This window comes from Epithele typhae, assembly GCF_022376455.1.
Source record: "Epithele typhae strain CBS 203.58 chromosome Unknown BXZ73scaffold_14, whole genome shotgun sequence".
NCBI classification, from domain to species: domain Eukaryota; kingdom Fungi; phylum Basidiomycota; class Agaricomycetes; order Polyporales; family Epitheliaceae; genus Epithele; species Epithele typhae.
Genome location: NW_025954205.1, coordinates 153,196 through 173,757, shown reverse-complemented (window position 1 = coordinate 173,757; position 20,562 = coordinate 153,196). Strand labels below are relative to the sequence as shown.

The window sequence follows — 20,562 nt, the reverse complement described above, 5'->3', positions numbered from 1 at the left end:
AAACGCCTCAAGCGCTTACACCATTGGCTTCCTCTTTTCACCAACGACTAGCAAAAGCCAATGTGGACATCGTATCTATCAAGTCTTCTAAATACATGTGGTGGGTGATTATTTGCCGTATGGTTGAGTGGGTGTTGATTTCAACAGCCGATACTAGTCGTATTTGACAGTCAAGTCGTGGTTTCAAACGAGCCTCAAGTATGCAAGTTGAATCGCCCCGCTCGACACAGTTGGCCAGCAGTGGCCCAGCAGGGCCAGCACGGGCCGCGCGTCACGACGACGGCCTGTCCCCAGCAGCGGACGCTCTGGGCTCACCACGCTCACGCGCGCCCTCCGGGTGGTACGTGCGCGCACCACGGTGTGACCTCTGGGAGGTGTGCGCGCGCCACGACGTCTGCGTTCCGACGCACTCCACAGCCCGGGGCCACAACCCCTGGTGGTCCCCTGGGTCCTGGTGAGCCCAAAGCACGCGCGTCACAAGCCCCTCGCTAGGCAGGATGTGAAGCGCACAGGGCGGCTTCGTGCCAGCTCAACCTTTCCGTGCTGCTGCCAGGTGAGCAGGCCTGGCCAGTGGCTCCCTCTCGCGCTCGTCCCGTCTTGCTGACACATTCCCGTGTTACTGCCAGACGTGAGTCGAGTTTTTCGAGCTCCGACGGCATATCTCCTCTGGGTGAGCTTCAGGAATGCCGTGTTCAGCACTTTCTCCCGACTAGACAGCAACTTATCAATCCAACGGAAGTTTCTTCGGGGTCGCTTGTAATATTACCCCGCATGCTCGCATGGCCGTCTGCCCACAGTGCCCTTGACAAGAAGCCCCTAGCACCGCCGGACAGACGTCCATCGTTCGCCCAACTGCCGCACTAGCGTTGATGCGTCCGAACGTGCTTATCGCTGTTCAAACGTGGGGCTCGCGGCGTTGGCGCCCTTGTCGACCGCGTGATGGAACACTGCGCAGAAGCTCCTCCACCGCACGGTCTCTACGACAATGGCGCTCGTCGCCCGCGTGGTCCACCGGACTGCCCGTCTATCCTCAAAATCGCCGGTATCCATAAATGCAATCGGACGCCTCGTACATGGACAGACCCCCTCAGCCCTCAGCCCTCACGACATCTATCTCGTCATGGCTCGAATCATCGTTGCTGGCCTTGCCGTGGCCGCTGCCTGCACACAGACTGCCTTTGCGTGGGGCAATCTCGGTCACCAAACTGTAGGGTTAGTAATTCAAGCTCCTGGCCGAGAAACTTTGGGAATGACCTTTGACCGTGCAGATACGTCGCCCAGGCGTTCCTCGCGCCAAACGCACTCGACTTTGTGCAAACCTCATTGGGCTCGACCTACAACGAGTCCCTTGGACCTGCTGCCACGGTATGTCATCGTGAAATTCGGTGTCCCGTTGACTGATTGAGTTCAACTAGTGGGCCGACAGCGTCAAGTACACGCCGGGCTATACCTGGTCGAAGCCACTCCACTTTGTTGACGCGGAGGGTGCTACCTCTCTCCTGCTCGTCATCATCCGCTCATTTTAATGAGCCACTCTAGACTCGCCTCTCAGTGGATCATGCTCTGTATCCGAGACTCGCGATTGCGGCGACGGTGACTGCATCCGTAAGTCCCTTGTGGTGCCTCTGGAGTCTACGCGCTCAAATTCATCTGCAGTGAGTGCCATCGCCAACTACACAACGCGGATCGCGAAGACCTCTCTTAGCAAGGCCCAGCGCCAGGAGGCTCTCAAGTTCCTTGGTGGGTACCTTCATCCTAGTCCACTTGCTTGCGCTGACTAATCCCTTATTACAGACCACGTGCGTACATTCGCTGCTCCCCGAATGGGCTGCTGCTTACAGCGTGCCTCTTGCAGTTCCTTGGCGACATCGGCCAGCCTCTGCACGTCGAAGTACAATTTCTTACCCGAGCCTGGGTGGTATGTCGCTGACGTTTCCACAGGCATACGAAGTTGGTGGGAATGACATCGACGCCGTCTGTGGCGGTAAGAGCACCAACCTCCACTCCGTGAGTCTCCCTAACGTATCCATACCATCCTCTCTCTTGACCCATCCTCCCTGCAGGCCTGGGACACAGGCATTCTCGAGACGAACCTCGATGCGACTTATGACGGCGAAGTGAGCAACTATGCCGCCGCGCTCATCAAGCGCATCAAGACGGGCACGTACAAGTCCCTCACTGACGACTGGCTCGAGTGCTCGTCGACGACCGAGCCCGCGTCGCGCCGCCGCTTTTTCTCGCACGTGCCGTACACCGTCGACCGCGACGTGAGCCGCTTCCTCGACAAGCGCGCGACGATTACCCCGCTCGAGTGCCCGCTCGTGTGGGCGAAGGAGTCGAACGCGTACTGCTGCGTGAGCGACGTTCTCTTGTGCGACGAGAGGCGAAAATGGCTGATACGCGCTCGTTGCAGTCGACGGTTTTCACATACTCGAGCGGCCAGGACCTCTGCACGGGCACATACTACAACAAGGCGGTGCCTGTGATCGACCTCCAGCTCGCAAAGCAGGGCTACCGCCTCGCTGCGTGGCTCAACGTTATCTTTGACGGGGACACCAACCTTTGATCACGCCTTGTGAGAACCGTTCTCGCGTTTCTACTGTCCCGACCTCACTGTTGCTTTTCAGACGAACGGAGACGCGCATAACATTCATAAACCTTGTACCACTACTACGAATATAGTCCCTCCTTAGACCAGCGCCGCGACGACCTCGAGCGTCATCACGTCGGGAGCCTGAGTGAGGAGCGCGTCGGCGTTGGCGAAGAGCGCCTTGGCGACCTCGCCCTTGAGATGCGCGTCGAGGCCCTCCTGGGACGGGAAGAAGTCGACAATCCCGAACGCGCCCGTGCCCGGGAACTCGATCGCGTACCACGCCGCCGTGAGCGGCTCGGCCTCGACCAGCGGGAGCGCGCCCTGTCCGCCCCGCCGTCAGCGCCGTCCCGCCGCCGCGCCCCGAGCCCCGCCGCGCACGCACCTTCAAGAACTCGCGCACCGCGTCCACCTTCTCCGGCTTCGCCCTGACGAGCACCCTGAGCCCGCTCTGGAGCCCCTTCGCGACCGCCCCCGGGGCCGGCGCGGCGCGCACGAGGCTCGCGAGGACGTCGCACGGCGCGTGCGCGAAGTCGGGCGCCTTGGCGAGGAGCGCGTCCGCGTTCGCCTGGAGCGCGGCGGCGACGGGCCCGGCGAAGTGCGCCTGGCGGCCGGGCTCGGCGGCGAAGGTGTCGAAGATGGCGTACACGGGCTCCGCGCCGGACGCGTACTTGACGGCGAACCACTGGAGCGTGTCGGGCTCGACGCCGGGCGCGAGGATGTCGTAGCCGGCGAGGAGGAACTGGCCGAGCGCGGCGGCTTGGTCGGGCTTGGCTGTGAGGGGGAGGAAGATTCCGAGCGTCGCTGGGGGGCGAGATCACTGAGGGGGTGGGAGGCCCAGCGGAGGAGGGACTCACGGGTGGACATGGTGGGTGTGTTGGTTGGGTGTGCGGGTGGGCTGTGTGAGGACGATGGTGTGCAACGCCAGGCACGTTATATATCGTTCTGGTGAGAGGCTCACGAGCTTGGACCACATCTGTATGCCAGGGTTTCAGTAACTCTTTGCCTTGGTGCTCGACACGCGCGCACGGATCCGTAGTCCTTCCGGCCCCTCCCCACACCACCTCCGTCATCTGTCACGTTTTTCGGCGATCCCAGAAGGCTCACCGACATGCCCATGCAAACCTGAAGCAGAGGGGCGTTACATAGTGCAAGATTTTTTCCCACTGGGTTTGTCACCGTACTGCTGCCACGAGCAAACTCTCTCCTCCTTCGTCCCGCCGTTAGTACGGTCATGGAAGGGTTTAAGTGGGGATCGCGTCAGCTTTTATTAGCCTTCCTGTACTAGTGTAGGTGACGTCGCAACTATACCAGTTAGAAGGCGGCATAAAACGGCATAATCACCGGCCTCCTAGGTCTTCCTCCATCCGTCACATTCAAAGTTGTTGAACTAACCGCCACAGCAGACCGACAATTTCGGAACCACCAGTCACCATCCGCGCAGGATCACCGTGCCGTGCCCGCCTTGGTACGTCTGCAAGGGCATGCAGGATGTGCTGAAGGAGGTTCAAGTGCGATCATTTCGACCCTGTTCTCACTGTGGGGATCTTGGGCGGGGTGGGTGAGAACGCGTCTGCCCGCTTTGGCGCGGTTGGCGCGGACACCATGTGCGGGGAAATCGGCATCGAACACGGCGGCCACAGAAGGTGCTGTATTTCGAAGCAAGGTGTCGGGAAAATCGCTGACAGTGCTCACTGCGAGGATGGGTCAGCCCAAGTGATGGCGGGAATGGATGACCAACGTATCGTTCGGAGGTGCTGTCATAAATTGAGGGATTAAACAAATCGAGACAGTATATACTCCAAATAATACAACAGTTCTTCTTGGAAGGATAGTAAATTGTCCTAGAGGGGGAAGCACATCGACGGCCAAGACGGAAGACCCGAACCTACTGGCTGGCCATCAACCTGCGGTCGCGTTTGCTCTTCTCATAGCACTCCAGCGTGACGCTTGCGAGGAAACCGGGGATGCACTCTTCTTGTGCGACCCAGTATTGCATTAGCTGAGGAAGCTCCTCTGGTCCGCCCTCTCCTTGCGCGACAAGTTGCATCCGTGGACCTTCGCCGCCTTGGCCTTGTGGCTGGAAGACGAAGGCTGCGTTGAGGTCGTACGTCGACGTGACGCGTACTTGCCCGTTGGGGTAGAATGCGAGCTTGAACCCCAGGATGCTCTGGATGGCTTCCCGGAACTCGGTGCTCTTGGCAGTGAAGACCTGAGCGGCGAAGCGGTGTTATAAACCGCAGAAACGAAACCGCAAAACGGAGCGCACCTGCTGCAATCGAAGCAATCGCTTCTCCTTCTGTTTGAGCTCGTCTTGCAGCTTGGCTTTCTCCTCGTTCAGAACCTCCCAACTCTCACGGGGCACCAGGTCGTCGCCCTGAGCACTTTGTCCTCCTCCGCGAATGCCGCTGTCTTCAAGGTCTTTCAAGCGCTTGAGAAGAGCCTCGTTCTCGTTCTTCAAGCGATCCATGGCAGCACGGCTCAGGTCTTCCCACTGCTGCGCCGGATTGTCGCGCATGCTGAGCACCCGTACACCCGGAGGAAGATGACGTCCTGCCCCGGTCTCTCCTCGAAGTTCGAAGAGGGTTTGTTCCAGCTCCTCGATCTGCTCGAGTTGCTTCTCCGCGTCCGCGTCCGCCTCCTCGAGAGCTGTGGTTGAAGAAGGGGGTTTGATGTGATTCATGGTGATCAGAGTTGATGACGTACCTCTCTCTGCTTCCTCCTTCGCAGTGCGGGCCTCTTGAAGTTCGACACGGAGCTTTTTCATGGCAGCGGCGTCTTCTGGCGTCACAGAACGAGCACGTACACCTTCCAGATCTCGCTCCAAGCTTGCAACAGTCGCTTTGTAGTCCTTGATCAAGGCTTCTGCATCTTGAACAGATTTCAATGGGTCGTTCTCCGACTTCACATCCTGCGCGGCTTCTTCTGCACTGAAGCTTGCCTGCACATGTCTTCGCTCAGAACAACACATGACCCTTTGTGAATGTACTCACCAGCATAGCTTGCAAGAAGCTGACCTCACGGTCGGCAAGCGTCACCTTGTGCTCACTTCGCGTGGCGCGGTCCTTTAGCGTCCGCACCTCTGCGTGAAGTTTCTTGATGGTCTCCTGCGCGGCCGCTTCGCGCTCCTGCACCTCCGCCAATTCATGGTCCCGTCGCTTGAGCAGCGCGACGTTCGAACCGTGTTCTTCCATGAGCTTCGCGTGAGTGAGACGCAGGGTGGCGAGACTCTGTGTGACGGAGACAGGAGTCTTGGACGGAGTGGCGGGCTCGGTAGCCTGTGATGCCCTACATAACAGAGTCGGTGACAAAGAACACAAAGGAAGACGAAGTAGCAAGCGTACCATTCTTCTCGCTCTTTCCTTGCGGCCTCGAGCTCGGCCTCGAGCCTCGCCATCTTCTCTCGTGTCTCCTCTGCGCCCTGAAGCTTGCGCTGCAGCTCGCGCTTCTGTTCCTTCAGCACCTCGACGCTCGTCTGCTTTTCACGGAGGACGTTGAGCTCGCCGGTCATCCTTGCGTTGGCGCTCTCCAGTTGACGCATATACTTGGCTTGTCGGTGAAGCTCTTCGCGAACAACTCCCCAATCTTCATCCTGCCCCGACTGAAGTGTGAAGCTTTGGTTCGCGCTGAGATCGTCGAATTGTGCTTGAAGCTGCTCGAAAGCCCGTGAACGCTCTTCTGCGAGCTGCTTGAACTGCGTCATCTCGGCTTCGACGAGAGACAGCTGGCTGGTGAGTGCCGAGATCTGTCCTTTCTGAGAGGTGATGCTCTGCGACGCGCTTCGGGACAGCGACGAGTGTTCTTCCTCCAAGTCGACATGTTGTTCGCGCAATGTCGCCAAGGAGCTACGAAGTGTTCGAATTTCGGCATCGGTCTTCCTCTGAGAGCGATTGAGGATGGTTTCAATGCCGCAGAGCACAGACGACGCACCGTGTCCTCGGCATGCTCCTCCCGTTCCCTCTCTTTCTCCTCCCTCTCCTCCTTTTCCCGCTCGGCCAGCCACCTTCGGTCCCCTTCGAGCCTTTCTATGAGCATTTCCTTCTCTCGTAGCTTCGTCTCGAGCTCGAGCTTCGCGGTCTGCGCCGCGGCAACCTGGCGTTCGAGGGACGTGTGCGCCATGTGCGAAGAGAACGCCTGAGTGCGTTGTTGCCGCTTGGCGGTCGAAAGCTGTGGATCTGCGAGCAGGGGATGACGGGGGCGTGATGGGGGTCGGTGAGCGTCGCCGGCCTCGTGGTCTCCGGGGTAGACAACTCACCGCGCTCGAGCTCGGCGGCGAGCGAGTCGCGCTTCACCGCGTTCGTGCGCGCGGAGAAGCGCGTCATTGGCGTTGCAGGGACCGTCGTCGTCTTTCCGCGGCCGGCCATGGTGGGGGACGCGGCAAGCACGGTACGCGTGGTGGGGAAAGGGGGTCGAGGGGCGGTCGAGAGTGCGCAGTGGCGGGCGCAGAGCGCGTGCGGAGAAGTCGCGCCTGGCAAGCGCACCGAGCGCCCATCACGGCTTGCTCCTCCCCCACCTCGCGCACCCCGACCCGCTCCCGCACCTCTACACACCCCTCTCGAGCAGCCATGAGCGACGGAGAGTCTGAACTCACGGAATTGGACTTTGAAGACGGCGAAGACTATGCCCCGAGCGGCCAGTCGAAAGGCAAAGGGAAGGTCATTGACCTGGACGACTACAAAATCCATGGGGCCCTCAAGGTCCCTCGCGCCGCGACGTTCACATGCCAGCACTTGCATCGTAGGTTGGGAACTATGAGGTTTGTGCCCTGCGTCTTATGTGTGCGCGTGTCCGTGACAGAACAAATCCACGGCGGAGACATTAATTTGCAACCGGAGTACCAGCGCGGTATGTTCCCGCTTCTCGTGTGGCGCGTCTCAGTTCTCTTACATCACGCGTCAGACGTCGTGTGGTCCGACGCGAAGCAATCAGGCATGCTTTGGGGCCTCGAGATGCGCGAACATGTGCTGAACCTCCGCCAGGTCTCATAGACTCGATCTTCCGCAACTACTACATCCCTCCAGTCATCTTCGGTGCGTACGCCCTCCCGTAATTGCATCGTGTTCTACTCACGGCACCGCTTTTCATGGCGCCGTTTGTAGTGGTCCACAGCTCAGATGACGGAGGAGAGCGGCGGACTTGCGTAGATGGCAAACAGAGGTTGACGTCAATACATAGGTGTGTCACGTTCACTCCTTCATCCGCACTATCGTCGTGACATCGCGTCCTCAGGTTCATAAGTGGCGAGGTAATCTGTGCGTTCACTTGTGGTCCGGCGAGTTACTCACCTGTTCACCTCAGATTCCATGTGAGCCCCGCCTCACTCTTACTCCTTCCATTTTCCATTGACAGTATGCGAACGTCGACTCAGATAAAGACCCGTGAGTACGCTCTCGTTCCTTCCAAGAGTAAGCGCACATCTATGCCTCAGTATATCGAACGTCAAATTCGTGTTCAAAGATATCGGCATGGTTAAGAATTCGAAAGTACTCCCTGAACGATACCAGAAGCTATTCATGACCAAGCAAGTCGTACGTACAAAGCGCTTTTGCACAATCCTAATCTCACCGCCTCGTCAAGGTTTGCATGGAGTATTCTGACATTACCGAGGAAAACGAAAGGGAAATTTTCCAGGTGCGTCTATCGAACCATCCGATGCGCTGTCATCTTCTGACGCCAGTTCCAGAGAGTGCAACTCGGCATGGCGCTAACACCTGCAGGTAGGAATCATTCTGTCGCCGATGCGCCTCGTCCTCTGATCAATCTTCCCGTCAGAGAAACTGCAGGCGATAACCGGCGAACAGAATCGCTTCGTGCGGAAAGTAATGGACGAATATGTCGCCGAGAAACTAGCGGTCTACATGGACTGGGAGACTGCCCGCGGAAACGACTTCCGAATGACCGCAGTCGCCATCTACTGCATCCTGCTGTGGCCAGGGGTCACCTATCCCACGGTCCCGGTCCTCGAGAAGTGGCTTAGGGACGAGACAGACATCGCAGGAGAGCCAGACGAGCTGGAAGAAGTGAACGACGTCTTCAAGGTCTACTGTGCGCTCGCCCAGGACGAGAGGCTCAGCGCCTGCTTCCGACTGAAGAACGTGAAGAAGGTCGCACCGATCGAGTTCGTCGCCGTCGCCCTCCTCATCCACTCTCAGATGCGCAAGATGAGTCTCGCGCAGCTCTCGGCGGCCGTTACGGCGATGCGGCAGGACATTCGCAAGGACGAGAAGGACATCAGGCAGAACACTCGATGCATGAAACTCCTTATGTCGTGGATTTTGAAGACCAAACCCAGCAGATTTGACGTAGACCCTGCGAACATCGTGGTGGCGTACGACGAGGTGCTCCCAGAGAAAGCGCAGTTGCTGTCGAAGAGCAAGACGAAAAAGGTCTCCACGACAACTTCGAAGTCTACAGTCAAGAGGAAAAGATCCACTGCGGACCCGGGTGCGTCACAGTAACTGTAGCTTTTGCGTCCTGCCATTGACGCCTACGCTTAGAAGCATCTGCTCCGCCTGCGAAGAAGGCAACCGCCAAAACCACCAAGTCGTCCAAAGATTCCCCGAAGCCGCCCCCAGCAAAACCTTCTTTCTCGTCGCCGCCTCCGTTCGCCACGACTTCGCTATTGAATGGTGGGAGTCGACGATAGCTTGCAGGTATGCCAACCCACTCTCTTTGTCCCCAATGTAGCTGAGAGCCCGCAGTTCCGACCTTCTTCGTTTGATAGTGACTCGTTGTGCTTTGTGTACATTATTCGACTAGACCATGTAATCGCTCGTGAAGGGTATGGCCACATACAAGGGTATCGCGGTGTCTCAACAGACTCCGAATCCTACTCATCCACCCCCCAGTCCGGCTTCTGGAAGCGCATCTGCAGCCCCGTCACGTCCCGGATTCGCCTGAGGATCGTCGTGAGCGGCGTGACGAGCCCGTACGGCCCTCGCTCTGGTGCGGCGTACAACATCGCGAGCGGCACCGCGAGCCCCTCCTCCCCGTCGCCCTCGCCCTCGAGCGCGGTCGTGACGAGCGCGCCCGCGTCCCCTCGCGCGGCGAACCGCGCCGCACGCTTCCCCGCGGGCGGGAATACCGCCCACTCGCGCGAGAGGTGGCCCCCGAGGACGACCGTCGCCGGCGCGCCGTTGACGACGCCGTCGCGGTACGGACCCAGCGGGCGCTCCGCGTTCGGGTCGCGGACGTGCATCGAGACGGGCGCGCCGCGCTCGAGCGTGCCCGGGTACGCGTGCAGCGCGGGGCCGTTGCCGCTGCACGCGGTACGCGCGGGGACCATGCGCATGAGCGTCCACGAGAGGAGGTGGGTGTGCTCGTCGGGTGCGCTCGAGCTGCCGCTGGAGGAGCCGGAGCTGCGGTGCGCGTGGTGGCGCTTGTGTCCGTGGTCAGAGCCTGTGGTGCGGCTCAGCGCTGGTTCGGAGGAAGAGGAAGAGGAAGACGCACTCGAGCACGGGCGGACCAACGCCTCCGCCGCACACGTGTGCCCCACGTCGAGCCGCTGCGGCCGCGCGAGCGCGCCCCGCAGGCGCGCCATGTCCCCCTCCTGCTGCTGCAGCCGCCGCCGCTGGACGATGAGCGGCCCGTCCTGGTAGCCGACGCGCTCGAGCTCCGCGAACACGCGCGCCTTCTCGAGCTCGAACGCGCGCAGCGCCGCCTCCGCCACGCGCGGCGCGGGGCTGCTCAGCGGGCGCCCGAGCGCGCGCAGCGCGACCTGCGAGCTCCGCACGCGCTTCCGCCCCTTCTTCCCCCCCACAGCCGACGCGGGCTGCAGGCGCGGGTGGAGCGCGAACGCCGGGGACGCGACCACGGCGTGGCCCGCCGAGAGCCCGTACAGCGCGCCGTCGTCCGGGGCGTTCGCGGGGTGGAGGTACGCCCCGAAGACGAGCGTGCGCTCGGTGCCGCCGCAGAAGAGCGGGTCCCCTGGGAGGAGGTGCTTCGGGGGCACGAGCCGGTCGGGGCTGTAGGTGTCGAACGGCGTGCCGGTCGCGAGCGGCTCGCCGATGTAGAGGTGCACGGGCACGGCGGAGGGCATGAGGTGCACGAGCTCGAGGATCTCGACGTGGAGGAGCGTCGCGTGCAGCACCACCCCCACCACGTCGTCCTCGTACGGGTCGCACGGGACGGCGGGCGTCGCGCGGTGCAGGCACGGGACGATCGTCGCGCGCAGGCCAGGGACCTGGAGGAGGACGCGGGCGACGCCGTTCAGCGCGCGCTCGGTGACCGGCAGCGCGGGGTGGTTCGCGTCGATCGCTTCGTAGCGCTGCCGCACCGCTCGATGCTTCGGGTTGTGGAGGAACCTGTCAGGGTGGCGGTCCGTGAGCACAGACCGCTCCCGAGCCGGCGGGGGACCGCTCACCAGTTGTGGCCCAGCTCTATCAGCTCTTCCTGACTGTCGTGGGTGCGTGTTGGCGCAAAGGGCGGGGCCATGGCGGGAGAGCGTGTGCGCGTCGCAGTGGTGGTGGAGAGCGGGCGGCGGGAGGGCCACAATGTCCCGTCGGTCGTCTATGTATGCGACCGGGCAGAGGGTGCGGGCAGGGTTGGCGGGATGCTCCTGAGTTCCCGGGCGCGTGGGCACGGCGTCCCATCTCAGCCCATCTCGCGCCTCGGATGGCTCCAGCCTTGTTTGTCGACGAGGCTTGTGTGGATCGCCCGGGCGATCGCCTTCCCTCGCCTGCCTGGCTCCTCTGCAGGAACCTTCTCGCCCGATGAAGCCTCTTCGCGCGCGTCTTGCGCTGTGTGAGGTTGTGCGTGCGCCGGCTCTCTGTGGTGCGCTCCTCTCCGTCCCCCGGCGGTCGTATTGTGTTCGGAGCGTGCAGCGGGGATGCCGGGGCTCGGTGCGCAGAAAGGTCGACGGAGAAGCCGCGTGGGGGTACAGCCACCAAGGCTTATTGTCTTGTGAAACGCTTCGGGCGTGCGCAGGGGCAGACCGGTCGGTCGGGACGGAGCATGCGGGCCCAGTTGGCTTTTGCGGAGAGATGCTTCCCACCAATTTCATCGCGCGGTCCAGCAGAATCTTGGATCACGGTGTTGTGCTGTCCTAGTATCAGACGGAGCTCGAGACCAGTAAGCGCTCTCCAATTTGTAGTAGGCACGTACGTCGCAGATGGCCTTCACACTTGCTCGTTACTAATTTCCACGGCTTCGGTCAGAAATCGAAGACTTATGGTAGCCCCCCAGTCCACAGATAAGTTGCCAGCTCAGCGGAGCACGTGGAGGTCATTGTCTGCTGTATTGAAGAGACGGCCATAATAGAGTTGCCGTAGAAGACGATTGTTGGCGAATGTCGCTCCTGTGTCACTATCATTGATCAGTTTGCCTCAGGCACGACGAAGGAAAATTGGAACTAGTGTGCAATGCTTTGTTGAGATGAGATGAAAGCCATCCATGCCGGGTAGAGGGCAGAGGCAGATGGGCTCGCCCGCCTTCGGCGAAATGAACGAGTATTGGGCTACGACAGCCATCGAATAAATGCGCATACAGAGACATGATGCGGAGAGGAAACGCACCAAGTTTTGAGAACGCCTTAAGGTCTTCAAATGTATCTTCAGCATTCATGGGGCTGGTCTGCATAGCGCGGGTGAGAAGGAGGTATAGTGGCATGAGGCAAAAAATTACACACCAGTTTGGAGGTCAGCTGTTTCTCCGAGATATCCTTCGCCCTCAAAAGGGTTCTTCCTTGTAAGGTGACTCACTCGAGGGAGAGCAGCGACGTCGTCGTCGGCGATATCTGGAGAGGAAGTCGACGAGGAACCTCTGAGGAGACTTTGGCACCATGTCTTCGGCTTGATGTTGTCGGTAGTGGTCTTTTTCAGTTCTTGACTATGTTGGTGTAAGTGGTCCCAGAGCCAAGGCGGATCCCGGGGCCGAAAGGTGTTGTAGGGGAGACGGTGTGCGAGGGGCCTTGGGATCCAGTGGTTTTAGTAATGGCGACCACGCACATCCACCGTCTCTATCTTGCATGATTAACGCAAGGGGCGACGCGGTGAATTTCCGCGCGGGCAGGCCGACGTTTTGACTTGGCAAACATTCTGAGTCTGACTATAAAGAAGACACGCCGAGAACAGACTCAGCCCGTTAGTCGCATGCCGAGTTGACCAGTGGACTCTGACGTAAAACGGGTCTCGGAATAGTATCGTGCTTCACTAATCTTGCCATGCAGTCCAAAAGGTGGGAACGCAAGATCTCCTACATGTGATATAGGTACACGTACATGAGTTGAGTCGATTATCATGCAGAACACGCAACACAGACGGCTACCGCACCTCCACATTTGTTCCCCTCCAGTCCACCACGAGCTGCGCTTCCACGATCCTGTATATACCAGTCGCCTTCTGGGCCACGCAGGGCTCCCGCTGCGCGTTGAGTGCGACGGTGAGCAGCCCCTCGCTCAGCGTTTCTTGAAGGTGCAACGGGTCGGGCAGGGGCGGTGTGTCCGAGTCCGGGTAGAACGCCTGCGTGCGGGGCATGGACAAGGGCACGGGCGCGCGTTCCGACGGGGGATGCTGGGTGTATGCGCGGCGGGTCTGAACTTGGGCCACAGCGAGGAGAGGGAGAGAGGGAAAGGGAGATCATGGAGTGAAGAGGAAAAGAAAACGCACCACGGTGAGCTCCTCACCCTCACCCTCGGCCTTCGGCCTTCGGAAGTGCTTGGGCGCGACGATGCCGGCGAGGCACGCGCAGTCGACCATGTTCCCCGCGTCGGCGAGGACGTGGATCGTGAACGGGATGTGCCACACCTGCCGTCTCACCAGCCGCCAGTCTGAATGAGGGCATGAGAGGGCATGAGAGGGAAGGAGACACGCACCCGTCACCCCGCGAGCACGCACAGGCTCCTTGTCCGCCGCGTCGCTCCGCCACAGGAGCTTGTCGAGCATGGGCGTGACCGTCACCTCTTCTTCCGATAGTCTACACCGCGCGCCGCCACCATCAGAGACATACAGGTCGGAGACGCAGCGCGCGCACGTACCTACCGGCCGAACTTGTACTCGCTCGCCGCGATAGGGAAGAGCTCGGAGTGGATGGTGAGCATGCCCTCGAACGGCCGCTCGGGTGGGGGTGGACTGGCATCTTCCCGTTTACCTGCGTGAGCACATCAAGGGCGATGCGAGCGCGCGTTCGTGCGTTCGTGCGACGCGCGAGGCGGGAGATATGTAGCTCTGGCTTACCGCGTTTTGCCCATCGCGCACTCGACCCACCCGAGTTCTGGCCAAAGCTAAGGGTGGGCGGGCGCACACCCAACATGGTGCACCCATAAAGGGGCGGAGCGTGCTTGAACGCGCGATGGACGAAGTCTTGTTCCGGTATTGAGGGGTATGGTAGTCTCTCCTAGGCATCCCATATTCTGGTGGACGCGGCGTTTTGTCGATGAGGGTGTGGGCGGAAAGGCTCGTTCCGGCCAAGGCTGCTCAAGATATGCAGCCACAAGGACTATATGAAGTCGTTTATGTGAAAGCGTATCGGGGGAGAATGGGGGATACTTGCGAGGATGACGGCGACGGGGCGAGGACTAGGGAAAGAGAGGATGCCAGAAACGCAAGAGGCCGGCCCGGGGAGAAGGATGACCGTGGAGCCGAACGGACCGACGATCCGCGTTTCGTTGAGCGCCGATGCGACGTACATGCTGGGGACATGGTGAAAGATATCTCTGGGTTCACGACACGACCATGGTCCTCATGGTGGCGGTTTGCCCAGTCTACTACCGAGGCTTCCCGCCCCAGTTCCTGGTCGGAGTCGTCCATGTTTCGGGCCGACGATACATATTTGATTGAGCGCGTCCCCTGACAACCTCCGATCATGGTGCAACGCCCCGCGGTTCGCCTTCGAGTCCTTGCCTCGGTACTCTCACCTTGCCTACTCTCACCTTCCTGTGAACCATAGTACTCTCCAACCTCGGTCAAATATCTCCATGAGCCCTTCGCGCATCCCCATCGGTGTTGTCGAAGTGACCATCGATGTCCTCGCCGCTCGCAGTGATCTCACCACAGTCGCGCGCTGCATCCGGGTGTGCAAGTCATGGTTTCCCCGAGGCCGCTACCGTCTCTATCACAGACTCATCATTTCAGAGCGCAAGCAGCTACCCGCGATCTGCAATACCCTCGCAGGCGACACCTCTCTGTGCTTGATGGTCCAGATCGTCCGGCTGGAGGATCACTCAGATGTACCTCTCCCGATCGTCGCCATCGTTGACCTTCTTCCTCACCTAGGCCACATCACCATATGGGAGTTCCACGGGCGGGTTTCTTCCACCCACATTTATTTTCCGATGTCGCGAACGATTTTAGCTTGTCTGCGACAATATCGTGCTGTGACGAAGCTCGTCCTCCGGGACTACTCTTTCAAGACTGCTCGGCATCTCCATCGTCTTGTCAGTGCCTTTCCTGCGCTGAAGGAGGTTTGGATGGATCGTCTGGAATCTCAAAAACGACTTTTAAATATATCCCTCCTTACGCCCAATGCGCATCGATGGGGCCTGCAAACGCTACATCTGGATGAGGTGCGCGGCTTCCGATTGTCCGACTTGAACCCGACCTCGTGGTTGATCCCGAGGCTGTGAGGTGTCTGCAACTCAGCTACAGTGTGCCGCGCTGTTAACCTTCAACAAGGAGTCACTGTTGGATATAACGCTGCCCAGCTGCACCATCGTGGAATCTGGCGGGTTGTTTGTGCTTATTTGACGCGTACTCTGCTAACGTTCTCTTTGCACTAGGTTTCGAGATTTCTCTTCTCACAGACTTGAGGCATCTATCAGTTCTGCAAACCGTCGATGGCCCCGACTTCGGATTTTACAAATCCTGTCTCAAACTCCCTACTTCACTTCTTTCGTTTGCGTTAATATTCCGGACTTATGCAGTGTATTGGGACAGCGCTGGTTCGACGCAAGAACAGATAGCCATCGTACAGCAGTTGATCCAAGTGATATCGCAACACGTCGGCCTCCAATCGACAGGCCTGACGTGCGTCATAGAGAGGCCCAAACGGAACCATATGCCTCGTTGGAAAGCCTTGCTAGAACAACTATTCTCGCCGTTGTTAGCAAGAGGCCTGTTGCGTATCGCTCCCCCGGACTACTCGTGTGCGTATTGCCAGTTACCCTGAGAAAATGATGCACACGCGGATTGATACCTGTCTGTGTCGCTCAAATCAGCCCACGAGGATCCCATTTCAGAGTACGGCCATGCTGAAGACCCGGGTCGATTCGTGTTTTCTCCTAGTGGGAGATGGGCAGCAAGCACCCTGCAGTGGGGTGTCGACTTGCGGGCGGAGTCTGCGCCGGGCATGTCCGAATGCATCGTGTGGAACAGTCAAACCGGAACACCCTATGCCTCACACTGGTACCGCCTCGGAGATCAGGAATACTACGAAACGTCACCATCTCCCTTCGCGTTCTGTCCGACTGAAAGGCACTGGGCCATCGCATCGCGCCACGACATAACTGTCTTCCCTCTTCCGGTCGAGACTGCCTCGACAAGACCTACAGATCAGTTTCAACCCGTAGGGCGCATCGTCCTTCCTTTGGACTGCCTGGTTATGAGACTCTTATGGTCTCAGGACGGCACCCGGATATTCGCTCAAGATTCGGCAGCGAATGTCCACATCTATGATGCTCTCGTACTCACGCACCTCCGTACCCTCGCACCCCCTCCCATCTCAACGGCGACGTCCGGCGATGTTCCCGGACGCTGGTTCCATGGACGGCACACGGGCACTTTTGCGCTGTCGGCGGACGAGCGATACCTCCTCTCCGACGTCGCACTGCCCTTCTCCCCCAACTCGATCTGCGTCTGGACGCTCGCCGATGGCTCCTGCGAGCCCCATTTACTCCGATACCAAGACGGCTCGACCCCAGATATCGCCAACGCGGACATCTACGCGACCGCCCTCCGCCAGCACTCAGGCTCAAGTCCCGAACCAGAACGCCGCCCACACGTCGTCGTGATATGCAAAAATGGCACCCTGCTCACCGCTACGGTCGGCGCGCCCGACGGAGCGGCGACCATCCGACCTGCGGGGCTCCCCGCGGACCTCCAGTCGCTCGAAGCCGCGTCCTTCTCCTCCGACGGGACGCGCGTGTTGGTCTTCCACGCGATGGGCCCCTCGGTTTCCCTCGTCCTGGACACGCTCACCGGCGCGACGATCGCCTCCCTCGACGGCCGCCGCGGCCTCTCCCCCCATACGGGCACTTTCGCGAGAGCGAAGTTGTCGAGCAACGGCCACGTTGTTGCGATCAGAGACTCGGTGGGGTCGGAGTGGTGGCTCTGGAGGCTCGAGGACGGGACGCTGTGCAAAGTGCCTGGCCACGAGGGTAGACCGAATGTGAGGAAATGGACGCTATCCCCGGACGCTTCGGTGGTCGGGTTCGCGACTGAAGCAGGAGAGGTGCTTTTTTCTGGAGTGTGGGGAACTTTAGAGACCCTCTTTTGGACCGGGATATTCGGTTCGACGAGCACGCAAATCATGGGAACCGTGCCTACTTGGTACGTGCGAGCCTGCGAAGCAACGCAGGCGGTCGGGCTGTCAAGGAAGGCGGTTGCGCTGAGAAGGAGAGGCGGGACAGGATCCTGAACAAGAGTTTCCGTTGATGTGGATGATTGAATGGTGTCGATACCACCACCGTTATCATAGGACTCGTTTGGTTGTTTAGAGGACTCTCATACGTCAATGGTCATACGTCTTTTCATCAGGGACTCGTATGTGTGTACATGACCTCCCGGCGGCAACGCACTACTTTGACAGTGACTAGACAAAGACATCCACGTTGGTGCGGACACAGCAGGACTGCGATGCCTGTTAACCGGGGGAGCAAAACTTACCAACTTCGAACTGAAGCTGACTGACGCGTGAGACGTACGTTCATAGATTCTGACTCTCCGGCGTCCCAAGTGTGCGTAACCAAATCGCATCGAAGAAGACGCGTTGAGGACCGAGGTTAACTGGCCGTGGGCGCAATTCTCTGGGAAGGAGAGACACGGGTTCCGAGGAAAGGGCGAACCCGAATCCCGACCCGCTTTTTTGTCACGGGTGATGCGCGACAGAATTGGACGGGCCTGATGAACTGAGGGCTCGAAGAAGTGAGATTGCGAGCCGCTGGCTAGTACCGCTCTCGCTACGGAGGTGCGACAATGCCGAGCCATTGTAGTGGCCGTTGGGCCTGTTCATGAGCTACCACAATAGTCATGGTCAAGATTACGGTGAGGATAGGGAGCGCTGTGTGCGCACCTATAAGCAATTTCCCCGACTCTTCCCTTAGCCTCCGTTCAAACTCCCATCCCGACGATGGCATCTCCTGCGACATTATGTGCATCATGCGGCTTCGCATAAACTAAGTGTTGCGGGGGCGAGAGTGGAAACGGGAGAGGATGATGGAGCAAGTCAAAGATGCAAAGCCGTGGCGCCACTGGGCGAGACCGGCGCTACTTCGTGTCACACACAGATGCCCTCCTCAACAATGCTCAAGCGGGTAGGGTGAGATGTGTCTCATTTATTAAACCAATCTACGCTAACACGAGTGCGCTCAAGTCCACACCACCTCCGTCTCCCCACCTGAGGGCTCGGGCTCCGATCTCCACCTGTCCTTGAACGCGGCGATGTGGTCTACCAGCCCGCCGCACCGTGGACTGGAAGCCTGGATGTCGTACGCTTCAGGCAGCATCTTCTGCGTTGCCTGCAAGAGAAAGGAAATCAGTATGACGGCCCCTCACGAACGCCGAAGGAGCACGAGGCATACCGCGACGCGCTTCAACGAGGACGGATGTGTTCTGAGGAAGTCGAAGCTGGAGCCGCTTTCCTCCAGCTTGCCCAGCCTGGTCAGCATGCTGGCGCGGGAATGTGACCACGGTGAGCGGGTGCGAGGAGCGACGTAAGATGGGGCAAGTACCTGGGAACCGCCTCGGGGTCGAAACAGGCTCTCGCGCAAAGTCGCATGCCGATGGTATCCGCTGAGAGAGACGAGGATGAGCAGGTGTCATGCGCGGTAAACGGCGCAAAGATGACGATTACCTTCACTTTCTTGTGTGCGAGAATGAGGCAAGCTAAGAATCAAATTCGCAAGAGCAGAGGAAAGCGGAATTCCGATCACATCGAGCAGGGTTGCGAACACCAAGACAACTCTGTACATTGACTGCGACTCCGACATATGTCGTGCGACTGTGTGGACCAGCAGCGCGATGAGCATGCGGACACACTTCAGAGGGATATCACATACCTGTGTGCGCAATCTCTGCAAGCAAAGCCTCAAGGTCAGCGGCTTCACCGTGCGCCCAAGGAGCTAGCACACGCACCATGTCCCAAAATCGCGGCCAGTCCATGTTCATCCTTCGCTATCGGCAAGATGCCCGTAAACACCACAATAAACCCTGACAACCCCACCCCATCAGCACGCGCTCAGCCTCGACCGCCGCTCCGCGTGCACCCACCGTACGTGACCATCGCGTTCGGGATCCCCGGCGCGTCGACGACGTACAGCCGCCACTTCGGCGTCCCCTCCGCATCCTGCGGGACCTCATCGAGCGCGCCCCCGTCCGCGCTCCACGCACCGCGCGGCGTCTGGCCTGCCTCGCCGGGCTCCGCAACATCGAGCTGGCCGAGGCCGGAGCCTTCGAGGATCTGCGAGGCGACGCGCCGGACGTGCCGGGTGACGGGGTGGTTCGGGGGCAGCGCCTTGTCATGGAACTCGTCTCGGACCATCTTGTGCGCCTCTTCGGCCATCTGGCGGAATGTCGCGTGGGGCGGGTGAGCGGATGCAGGTTGGGGGTGGGGGTGCAGAGGGGTGCGGGGGACGTACCTTGCGCTCAGTGCTTAGTGAGACGTCCATGAACCGCCAGCGGCCCGATTCTGGCACTTGCTCTAGACTAAAGGCGTGCGTGAGCGTCCTAGCCACCTGTGCGGGAACCAGCGGGGCGCGGGGGCGGGGAGGGGGAGGAAGGGGAGGAAAGGGCGGCGACATACGTACTGCGAGACATAGTACAGGACGCCGGCCGCGGTCACGCCGTACACCATCTGCATACGCCGGTCGTTCCATCGCGGGATGTTCCGCGAGCTGCTGCTGCCGTCGAATCTGACGTAGTTGCGGCCAGAGCGAAAGCTTGCGTGCCGTGCTTGGACTTGAACGCGTGCGGCTTGGAGAGCGCGTGGCGCGCTGGACGCGCCGTGTGTCGATGATCGAGCTGCCTTGGCGGCGGAGAGGGAGGGAGGACGTGCGACGCAACGAAGCCTGGTGGCCAGCATTGGAGGAGGTCCGAGATCTGAGGAAGTAGTGAGGAGGTGGATGAGGAGGTATCACTGCGGGCAGGTGCCCTATTTCTCACGGGGTGATAGCCATGTTGTAGCCATGTTATAGGTTTCCTTTGTCTTGAATGGACACATGACTGTCGCACGATGCGACAGCTAGGCTTTTGTCTGCCTTGCACATCACTGCCCCACCGCCGGATAGTCATCCTTGCACATGACTATACCCTGGCTATACCCTTGACTGCCGCCCCACGTGACAGGTAGACTATTGCATGGCTGTCCCGTCGCGCGCGGGGTAAACTGCTGCTTCACTATACCTAGACTACCTATTGCCCCGCGCACAAGGTTGCCTTCCGCTTCGTTATACCTCGAATATTGCCCCACATGCAAGGTAGACTTCCGCTGCGCTATGCTTCGATTATTCCCGCGGGTAGCTATTCTCAGGCCCAAAGGCGCCTATGGTCGCGGGTCGGTTCAGGTCCGCGCGCACTAGCCTCGTCCCCGACGACAGCTCCACCACCTGACACCATGACCTCGGCAAGTCCTCCCAACGATGCGGCAGGCAACCTTGTGCGCGGGGCAATAGGTAGTCTAGGTATAGTGAAGCAGCAGTTTACCCCGCGCGCGACGGGACAGCCATGCAATAGTCTACCTGTCACGTGGGGCGGCAGTCAGGGTATAGCCAGGGTATAGTCATGTGCAAGGATGACTATCCGGCGGTGGGGCAGTGATGTGCAAGG

At 59.8% G+C, this 20,562-nt stretch overlaps 8 protein-coding genes across 8 annotated transcripts; 3 read left to right on the top strand and 5 right to left on the bottom strand.

Annotated features, from left to right (window-relative positions):
- Positions 1 to 1,120: 1,120 nt before the first annotated feature.
- On the top strand, positions 1,121 to 2,566 carry BXZ73DRAFT_44388 (nuclease Le1; the record flags this gene model as incomplete). The annotated part of the gene is made up of 9 exons (XM_048019329.1): positions 1,121 to 1,212; positions 1,269 to 1,365; positions 1,416 to 1,485; positions 1,540 to 1,605; positions 1,657 to 1,740; positions 1,842 to 1,891; positions 1,942 to 2,007; positions 2,064 to 2,354; positions 2,414 to 2,566. The coding sequence occupies 9 exons, from the start codon at positions 1,121 to 1,123 to the stop codon at positions 2,564 to 2,566; spliced, it is 969 nt and encodes a 322-aa protein (XP_047879426.1).
- A 123-nt stretch (positions 2,567 to 2,689) lies between these two features.
- On the bottom strand, positions 2,690 to 3,457 carry BXZ73DRAFT_99853 (uncharacterized protein; the record flags this gene model as incomplete). Its single annotated transcript, XM_048028141.1, has 3 exons — positions 2,690 to 2,914; positions 2,976 to 3,394; positions 3,448 to 3,457. The coding sequence occupies 3 exons, from the start codon at positions 3,455 to 3,457 to the stop codon at positions 2,690 to 2,692; spliced, it is 654 nt and encodes a 217-aa protein (XP_047879425.1).
- Positions 3,458 to 4,478: 1,021 nt separating this feature from the next.
- On the bottom strand, positions 4,479 to 6,954 carry BXZ73DRAFT_99852 (MAD-domain-containing protein; the record flags this gene model as incomplete). The annotated part of the gene is made up of 7 exons (XM_048028140.1): positions 4,479 to 4,802; positions 4,860 to 5,239; positions 5,297 to 5,531; positions 5,584 to 5,878; positions 5,935 to 6,470; positions 6,521 to 6,765; positions 6,846 to 6,954. 7 exons carry the CDS (start codon positions 6,952 to 6,954, stop codon positions 4,479 to 4,481), a joined length of 2,124 nt encoding a protein of 707 aa, XP_047879424.1.
- A 201-nt stretch (positions 6,955 to 7,155) lies between these two features.
- Positions 7,156 to 9,048, top strand: BXZ73DRAFT_44391 (uncharacterized protein; the record flags this gene model as incomplete). Its single annotated transcript, XM_048019331.1, has 8 exons — positions 7,156 to 7,327; positions 7,388 to 7,435; positions 7,540 to 7,620; positions 7,690 to 7,774; positions 7,995 to 8,118; positions 8,168 to 8,221; positions 8,274 to 8,307; positions 8,363 to 9,048. 8 exons carry the CDS (start codon positions 7,156 to 7,158, stop codon positions 9,046 to 9,048), a joined length of 1,284 nt encoding a protein of 427 aa, XP_047879423.1.
- Positions 9,049 to 9,419: 371 nt separating this feature from the next.
- On the bottom strand, positions 9,420 to 11,023 carry BXZ73DRAFT_76297 (uncharacterized protein; the record flags this gene model as incomplete). Its single annotated transcript, XM_048022390.1, has 2 exons — positions 9,420 to 10,893; positions 10,953 to 11,023. The coding sequence occupies 2 exons, from the start codon at positions 11,021 to 11,023 to the stop codon at positions 9,420 to 9,422; spliced, it is 1,545 nt and encodes a 514-aa protein (XP_047879422.1).
- Positions 11,024 to 12,849: 1,826 nt separating this feature from the next.
- On the bottom strand, positions 12,850 to 14,334 carry BXZ73DRAFT_89166 (ribosomal protein S5 domain 2-like protein; the record flags this gene model as incomplete). Its single annotated transcript, XM_048025189.1, has 7 exons — positions 12,850 to 13,098; positions 13,195 to 13,332; positions 13,423 to 13,501; positions 13,567 to 13,656; positions 13,762 to 13,808; positions 13,829 to 13,921; positions 14,176 to 14,334. 7 exons carry the CDS (start codon positions 14,332 to 14,334, stop codon positions 12,850 to 12,852), a joined length of 855 nt encoding a protein of 284 aa, XP_047879421.1.
- Positions 14,335 to 15,871: 1,537 nt separating this feature from the next.
- BXZ73DRAFT_76295 (uncharacterized protein) lies at positions 15,872 to 17,158 on the top strand (the record flags this gene model as incomplete). Its single annotated transcript, XM_048022389.1, has 1 exon — positions 15,872 to 17,158. One exon carries the CDS (start codon positions 15,872 to 15,874, stop codon positions 17,156 to 17,158), a length of 1,287 nt encoding a protein of 428 aa, XP_047879420.1.
- Positions 17,159 to 18,107: 949 nt separating this feature from the next.
- BXZ73DRAFT_99847 (peptidase family M48-domain-containing protein) lies at positions 18,108 to 19,819 on the bottom strand (the record flags this gene model as incomplete). Its single annotated transcript, XM_048028139.1, has 9 exons — positions 18,108 to 18,257; positions 18,321 to 18,396; positions 18,471 to 18,531; positions 18,593 to 18,739; positions 18,798 to 18,812; positions 18,874 to 18,948; positions 19,009 to 19,300; positions 19,377 to 19,443; positions 19,545 to 19,819. The coding sequence occupies 9 exons, from the start codon at positions 19,817 to 19,819 to the stop codon at positions 18,108 to 18,110; spliced, it is 1,158 nt and encodes a 385-aa protein (XP_047879419.1).
- Positions 19,820 to 20,562: the final 743 nt, after the last annotated feature.